This window comes from Poecilia reticulata, linkage group LG14 (assembly GCF_000633615.1).
Source record: "Poecilia reticulata strain Guanapo linkage group LG14, Guppy_female_1.0+MT, whole genome shotgun sequence".
In the NCBI taxonomy this organism is placed as follows: Eukaryota; Metazoa; Chordata; class Actinopteri; order Cyprinodontiformes; family Poeciliidae; genus Poecilia; species Poecilia reticulata.
This window is the reverse complement of record NC_024344.1, coordinates 4,336,693-4,345,225: the sequence shown is the minus strand read 5'-3', so window position 1 is coordinate 4,345,225 and position 8,533 is coordinate 4,336,693. Positions and strand designations below refer to the sequence as shown.

The 8,533-nt window shown below is 35.7% G+C and overlaps 1 protein-coding gene across 2 annotated transcripts in view; it reads right to left on the bottom strand.

Annotated features, from left to right (window-relative positions):
- The window catches only part of coro6 (coronin 6), a 16,745-nt gene extending 8,581 nt beyond the window's left edge, over positions 1–8,164 (bottom strand). Inside the window, exons 1-2 of one of the 2 annotated variants that reach the window (XM_017308467.1) lie at positions 7,932–8,164; positions 2,506–2,705 (exon numbers count right to left, since the gene is read on the bottom strand). In XM_017308467.1, the coding sequence (XP_017163956.1) occupies positions 2,506–2,703 (198 nt within the window). In that variant the 5' untranslated portion in view covers positions 2,704–2,705; positions 7,932–8,164. The remainder of the gene's footprint in view (positions 1–2,505; positions 2,706–7,931) is intronic. The other variant, XM_008427384.2, reaches the window with a different exon arrangement.
- Between the last annotated feature and the right edge of the window lie 369 nt (positions 8,165–8,533).

Genomic DNA, 8,533 nt, shown 5'->3' with positions numbered 1-8,533 from the left:
ATAAAAGACGGATATATATAACACACCGTGCTGGATGATGAAAGCAGTCGCTCTCTCCTACTTTCGCCTGCTATCGAGGTAAAGTGCTAACTAGCATTTTCTCATGTTTCTGGATAAACATTGTGGCTGTAGCCACATGCTATCATAGCGGCCTCTTAAATAAACAGATTGCATAAGGAAAAAGAAAAGCAAAAATGTGTTTCTTATCATGTATGAGCATTAGAAATATCCCTGCCTCCACAGACACACACACTCGGCGTATTAATAGATCGAATGACAAGCTGTTGAAAGGGGAGTTTTTCTTGTTGCCTGTTGGGGGGAGGAGGATGAAGATCACCCTGCGGCATATAAATAGCACGACTGTTCACCATGACTTTTCACTGAGTTTGAAAATGCTGGAGATTACTTTGCATTTTTCAACTCTTTTCCACAAATTTCAAAAAGATTTTAAAATGTTCYTGTTTAAAATTAAGAAGACAAATCAATTGAAATTGCTTCTTATGATTTATGCTTGTGTTTTCAAATGTCGCAAACGTTGTGGACGTTTTACCACTAAGGGTAACAGATCACTTTGGCCAAATACTTAAAATTATGAAGCCTTAAAGATATAAAAACACTGAATGCCAATATTATTTTAACATTTTTCAAAAGCTCGTCAATTTTACCACCTGCTGTGAAATTTAAAAAACTCAGCTCAAATAGTTTCTGCAGATATTTATGATTATTGTAAAACTGCTAGGAAGAGCAGGTAAAAAAATCTCAGCGTAAAAAGACCAAAAATAACAAAAAAGTTTATAAATATTAGAAAAAAGAAACTATCATGATTTAACAGGCTGGTAGAATTAGCATAAAATAAAAACATTTAATAAGATCTAACTGCTTTTATTTAATGATTAATTTATTTATATTGTTCAAAATTAATTAACTCATAATTGCAGGTATGTACAACAATTAGCTATTATTTTCATTATCTATTATTTTTCAATTATGAAAATGTTGTCACTTTTTGTTTTTTTATTTTGCAAGGGAATTGATCAGAATATTTGATATTTTGTAGCATTTTAACTCATAAGATAAAAGTTATGGATGATTCACTTCATAAAAATAATAAAAACTATCATTATCACTGGACCATAAAAATGTACCATGGTAAATTTAAACACGCTTTAATGTTGTACAAATGCTGTAAATCTAGGCACTTTTATATATTTTTATTTAAAAAATAAGTAYGATAGATGAAATGCAACAAAGCAGCATTCCTTGTTGTTATTTTTATTTTCTTTTTAGTAACAATCCCCAGTTCATTTTAAAAACCGCCGTAATTATTTTCTCACTCTGGCCTCGGTCGTCGCTTTTACCTTCCAGCCTTAAAGGAGGAGATATTGACTTTTCTGTGTATTTCAAACATTTGGGGTCAAAGCAAATATTTGACCCCACACAGCTGAACGTTTTGTCATGAATGACTGGAGCCTGGAGTAGCTGAATACTACAAGAAACTCAACCTTGAAACAACATTTAAACGTCGTCTAAAGCCTCTTCTACTGAGTGTTGTTACAAAAACTGAAATTTAATACAAGTTTAGTCGTAGTGGAGTGAAGACGAACCACGATCATGTTCTCAAAATCGAATGACACGTTTAAAAATGAAAAAAATTACAAATTTTTTGCAACTTATATTGCCATGAAAAATAAATTCTGTAATTATTGAAAAAACATTTCTCTTCTTTCTCCTTCTTTTCACTCATGTAGAGTAAATCTTCTAACGATAAAATTTGTTAAATCGAGTGAATAAACTTATTGATCGATTGAAAGTCAGAGTATCCCTGGTTTTGATTAAATGCATATAAACTTCTGAATTTGAAGGAGAAAAAAAAGTATCTGAAAATATTCTCAATAAGTTTTTTGGCATTTAACAAATATAAATAATTTTGGGAATTATGACCGAAAGCAAAAGAAGTTTGGTCTGATTTAAATGTGTTCCTGTCTTTCTATTCATGTATGTAAATATCTTTTTTCAGTTATGAATCTGTTTATGGTAAATAACCTTAAAACAGAAATGACAGAAATTATGTTAAAAATGTAAATCATCCATGAAACGTATTAAAATTTACAAGCAGCTGTTATTTAACAAAAAATCACCATGGGAAATACAATCAGGATGACGTGTGACAGCTATTTTGAATTTCACCAATTATTAACTTATTTTTATTAACCTTAAAAATAATGTAAATGTCCCTACAGTAACTTGTCATCTGTCACTGTACTTTATATGTAATAAAAAATTTCAAATTTCAAGGTTAAGAGCGTGTTTTATCCGTAAATTATCCAAAACAGATTTAATACACCTGAAAATAAAGGAAATAACAGAAATATCATTACAGTACTTAAGTAAAGAACGACAAAGAAACTATAAAACCTTCAGCAGCCTATTATTAGTAAAACTTTGAATTTATGATAATTTACAGCAAAATGTTCCAGTGTGTCAACATTAAATCCTTTGACCCACCTTGGAGAGGGGCAGGACGAGGAACGCTCCTCCTCCACTCGACTCGACGATGACGGCCAGAAACTTTGGGTTGACGGCGCAGAAGGAGCTGTCCCACGTCACCTTGGAGACGCGGATGTCATCGTAACCCTGCTCAGCCTTGACCGCCTGCCCGAAGACGTGGCGAAACTTACTCTGCCGCACGATGCTGCGACTCATGACTGGACAAGAGGAGGAAGAGAGAGGAGGGCAAGGATGAGCAGAGAGGAATGGAAACTGTCATTAAACAAAAGTAACTCAAAACTCAACTTATAAGATGTGGCAGAAAAGTAACTCCACATCAAAGTCTGGTCTGACTTGGGAAGTAAATTTAGTAAATTCCCACTGCAGCCTGTAGTGACCCAATTCCGATTTTTTGGCAATTCCGATTTTTTTGCCGGGGCCGTTCACACTGCCAGTAAATGCGACCTGTATGTGTTCTGCAGTGTAAACGGACTAACGACCTGAGAGTGTCCCGCATGCGCAGTAGAGGGCGCTATAACGTCAGCGTTCTCAGTGTTCTGCCAACCGCCATAAAAAGAAGAAGAAGAGCTCAGTGTTTGCGGAAGTAAATATGGAGGCTAACGGTGGAGCTTAGCTTACATATTTGAAGTTGTTGTCCAACCGTAGCAGCATATTAACAACTTAATCCTCATTATAGTCCGTCATGATTGTTGTTTTTCTTCCCACCTGCGTGTATCAGGACGCATAATAGTGAGATTTGTTGAGAATCAGTGACGTTCAGTTCGGATGAATGCGACCTGGACGTTATGGTCACATTTGAATCGGATACGTATCGGATATGGGTCACATTCGAAAAAGAATCCGACCTGTGCTGTTCACACTGCCATGAAAAGATCGGATACAGGTGGCATTACGTCAAAAAAAAAAAAAGAAATCGGAATTGGGTCACTTCAGGCTGCAGTGAACGCACCTTATTCTGCTGCAAGGCGAATGCTATTAAGTTTTGCTATAAGTTTAACATTACGTTGTGTTGGTAATTGGGACTCTTATTACTAAGTCAAATATCTTAAGGCATGTTTRATATAAAACAACTGAAGGTAATATCTGCTTGATTGCGCTATAAATTGAAAAATATGTAACCCTGCTCCTTCAAAGTCCTAAAGTAGAAAATCTGAGCTTCTACCCGGTCCAGGAGTTTCCATTTCTTAGTTAGTTGATTTCAACGTGAAATATGAAGAAGTTCTGCTTCAGCCTAATTTTCTGATATCTCAACTTGTGTTACACAATAAGATTATATTTAATTTTTAATTAAACAATTATTTTTGATTAATAAAGTATTTTTGAATTTAAATTCATGGTGGATTCTTTGATGGTAAAATAGTCAGGTCCTAAAACTTCCCCAAACCATGACTCTTCCAGCTCCGTGCTTCACAATTCGTGAGTCTTTTTTTTTTTTTTTTTTTTTAAGTCCAAAGTGAGCTCTGTTTGGCTGTTGAGCAATACAGACAATCTGGTCTTTGTCTATATTCTTTCTACCAAAATGTTTGTCCTTTATTCAACTTGTTTTTCTTTCAGATGAACATAAACTGCAGTTTTCCTTTGAACTGATAAAACTACAAACTGTTTCATAGTTATTACATCCTTCAGATTCTGATGCCACAGAAAGGAGTAAGAAAATTATACTTCTTTAAACAAGTTAATCAAATTTCAAAATATAAATTTTAATCAAAATGTATTTCTTCCAATGTAAAATCTTAGTAAAGTAATAAATGTGTTGGAGTTTCATTTTTGCAGTGTTATATGTATGGTACAAACATAAATTAAACATTTTTATTCCTGTAACCAACAAAAAAGTATTTTATATTATATGAAAATTACTTTTGGAAAGATGAGCGCAACCTTAAACTGGCATTGGTCACCTGTAATAATTAGATCCGCCACCAGAGGGCAGAATACCAGAGTATGATTTTAGACAACAGGTTTTTAAGACAAATACAAAATTTGTTAAATAGTTTAAGGTCTTAGTAACATGCATATAAAAATTATAAGTTTTCATTTCTTGGGTTAAGGAATATAGACTGAAATCTTAAATATAGTTGTGATGCTGAGATTGTTCTACTTCAACCGAAAAATAAATAATAACAAATACAGTTTGAAAGATGGAAACTTTCTACTTGTTTGCATTTCAAGTTGTTTTCGTATTATTGTTCACTGATTACAGATTCTTCAAAACACTTTAGTTTGACCGTTTTTTAAGAAGACATTTTAGTTTCTCCACAAATATAAAAAGCTACTGCGGTTTTCATGAAATAGACGTTTCACCACTCCTCAATTTATCCACAAGTAAAGTATTGTTAAACTATTTTAATTCAATTAAATCTTAAATTTCAATTATTTTATTTTTACATTCTTAAAGAAAAAAGACGAGTTATTTTAAATGTATTTTTATTTACTTCTGCTTCAGCATTCATCTTGAAGTTGAAACGTCTTCTGCTTCCATCATTGTTTAACTGAAGCAGCTTTAAATAACCCTGAGTGTGTGTTAGCTACATGAAATAACAGCCCATCTGCATGTTTTAGCTCCGTTTGTTGACTGACATGTAGCTGTCCTGTGGCCACTGCAGACAGCAGATCCCTAATCCTCCAAAACACTGGGGATATTGTATAACCGAGATGATATTAATAGTTGATTGTCCCAGCAAACACTGTGTGCGATCAAAACATCAAAAGCAAACACACATAATACGGATAGAGCAGATAAAAGGTGGGAGAGAAAATAAAAATCTACATCTGCTTGGATGTTATCCTGATGACAGTATGACAATAGGTTTTAGCTGCACAAAGGTCAAAGTTTAAAATTAAATCTAAAATAAAGAAGACGACTATTTTAGATGCTCCTTGTTGCTCAGAAACCTTTACTCTAATTTTTAAAAAAGTGTCAATATATATATATATATTTTAATATCTAAAGGTCTTTAAAGTTTTACTTTGGCTAAAGAACTTTTGTTTTTCACCCCAGATTATTTTCAGAGGACAGATTTTTGCTTATCAAGCCACTTTAATTCCAGACCTTTGAAACATTTTGGTAGAAAGTAGCTCCAAAACTCAAACACCCAAGCAGCGTTATTTTACAAAACATGCAACTAGAACTATTATTTAATCACTAATTGTTGCCAGCCTATCTCAATAACAGTTTGATCCAATTCCTTTGGATAAAAAAATAAATTTCATCACCACTGACTTGGAGTAACGCAGCCTGGCCACGAAAAGAACAGAACTGCTAAGTGGTTGTAAAATTGTTTTTAAAAAAAACATTTTGCTTATAAAGTACAAATCTTTTTCCCGGTCCCATTTATTTTGAATGACTAATTGGGGAATATTCTGTGACAGGGAAATAGGTCAACAAGCAGTCAATGTCCAAAGAATAAAGAAACTTTTAGAGAATGTACAGAACAAATGTGTTTCTTATAATGAAGCCTTGAAGAGAGTCTGCTGAAACGGGGATGTTGGTTGAGTTCACAGTACATAATCCAGAAATGACCTCAGAGACGAGGGGAGACATGAGTGTGATGAGAGGACAGAAAGCCCTCGCTGCTTTCCTAGAAGCTCTACTTTATCTAGAGATTTACATTCCAGACTGGCAACTGTGGGGCGTTCAGGGCCCCTCGATCCGCACCTTCAAACTGTGGTTGGTTTATGTTTTTATATATTTCAACAATGTTAAAACTTGACTGCTGAAAAAGGGGATTTTGGAGTGTAATAAATATAAGACGTTACAATTATTTCACATTTATCGAGCATATAACTTTCTGAACTGCTGGATATAATGGTTGAGAAAATTGCAAACATTCAATGCCTAACTTATTTTGATTAAAAGCTAATGTGTTCACATTGGGTGACACGTTAATGAATATATCAACAATGTACGAGCCACAACAAATCTCCGATTTGGAGCAAGAACCTAAGTTTGTATTTAGCTTGAAGTAGCTTAGCAACAGCTAAGCTAATGTCAAACTTGCTAACTAGCTTCGCTGCTCAACTCTAAGGCTGTATTTGCCAATGAACAACATCTTAGCTCTAATTTGAGTAAATGTAATTTTAAAAAGTTTGTTACTATAAATCAATTCTTATTTTTTTCTACCATGTTTGGTTTCATTCACTCAGCTAGGTGTGTTTGTGATTCTACTGCCAACAAGGTTAGCAGCAGAAGATCCAAAAGAAATGTTTGCAGATTAAAGACTGCAGCCATGAAATGTTTCTTTAACAGGAAGATATATTTGGGATTGAGGAACTGGTTTTAAATACATGTGAAGGAAGAGAAATTTGAATTAATGCATGTTATTATCCCGTTGTTTACAAACTGTTAATGCTGCTGGTATTTTGCACGTCCTTTTCATGAATTAAAAATAAAATTTCAAACGCTGCCAGTGAAGCTTGTAACGGTGGCGTCCCAAACCTGCAGCATGGTCAGCTGGTGGTCTGAGCTTGTTTTTGATTTTGATTTTTTTAACAACAAAAAAACAGTTCTGTCAACATAGCTAAATAAAACTAGGGGTTACCTTATGGTCTAAATTTCACAGCTGCTATTTTTTGGTTTATATGTATTTTGTAGCACAAATTTACAGGCTATTTTGTTACGTTTTAATCCTAGGAATGTTTGTTTTTTAACAAAGAAATAATTATAATCTGCCATTGTAATATAGCTAAATAAAACTTTAAATTATCTTATTCGTTTTGGTGTGCACACTTCCAATATTTCTAGACATTAACTTTGTTGAGATGTCTCTGGAAAAAAAAAAAAAAAAAAAAAAAGCTTTGCTTTGCTTTTAAATATGATGATCTACCAATTAAATATTTATTGAAATAAAAAATAGTAATTATATGGGTTACACTAACAGTTTGTTTTAAAAGTGCGCTGTTTTGGCCTTTTCAGTAATTATGTGTAACTGATATATCCATAAGTGGGAAAAAAAAATCTCCGAAAACTGTCCTCAGTCTTGTACAGGTTAATGAGCCCCGTTCGTGTGTGTGAGAGCTGCGCATGGCACGGAGCGAAAGAATGACACGGCCACTTTCCTAATATAGACATGACAAACTGATGCGTCCCACCCGGAGGGCCCGCTCCTCCCACCTGCCTGCAACGTCCCAAATAGTCCCAGAAAGCAGGCGGCGGCCCCTGTGGCGCTCTGCCGCTAATGAACAGACAGTAAATTTAAACAGCCGCTGCGAACAGCCTGCGCAAACACTCATAAACACCGGCTCATAAGTCTCAAGAGGTGAAGGGCGTCAGAGGTCGGTTGATCTACCTGCAAAACGCACTAAAGAAATGGCAGCAGTGCAGAGTCACTGAGTGCTCAGTCCTTTCTGTCTCCATGCGTCAGGACGCACAGCAATAAATAACCCGACGCACCTCTAACGCCAATGCAGCAAACACCGACACGCAGCTCACCTCAGGTTTTGGGGAGTCCCCTCTTCCCTAGAGAACTTCTTCTGCGGTGTTGCCTCCTTCTTCTTCTTCTTCTTCTCTTCCTCTTGATGGCTTATGAGTTATATGAAGTCCCACGGTCCGCTGTCCTGGAGTGCAGAGTCCTGGCGAGGGGACGCACTGGGTGACTGCGCGACGCTCCTCGGCAGGGGGAGAGAAAGAGGGGAGACAGCGCCGGGGCAGAGCAGGCAAGACAGGGCGGTGGGAGGACGGGGGAGGGTGGGTTACCGTCTATTTTAGACCAGGCTCCGTCAGTACGGGGAAACGCGAACATAGGGGCGGGGGGGGATGTGCGGACACTGCCGACCAGAGGTCAATCACTGATGCCCCCTGGCTATTAGGGGCTAAATAAGTGATAACACTGTTAAAACCAACTGTTAGAATTACATGAATAAAACTGATGCAGCAACTTTTGATGCATTGAATGCGAGTGGAAAAGTTAAAGTAAAAAGATCTATTTTATCATATTATCTGAATGATGTAGACAAAATTATATTCAAATTTGGGTATTTTTAAAATGAGTCAAAATAAATAGCATCTTCACAAAAAAGTTAGATAATT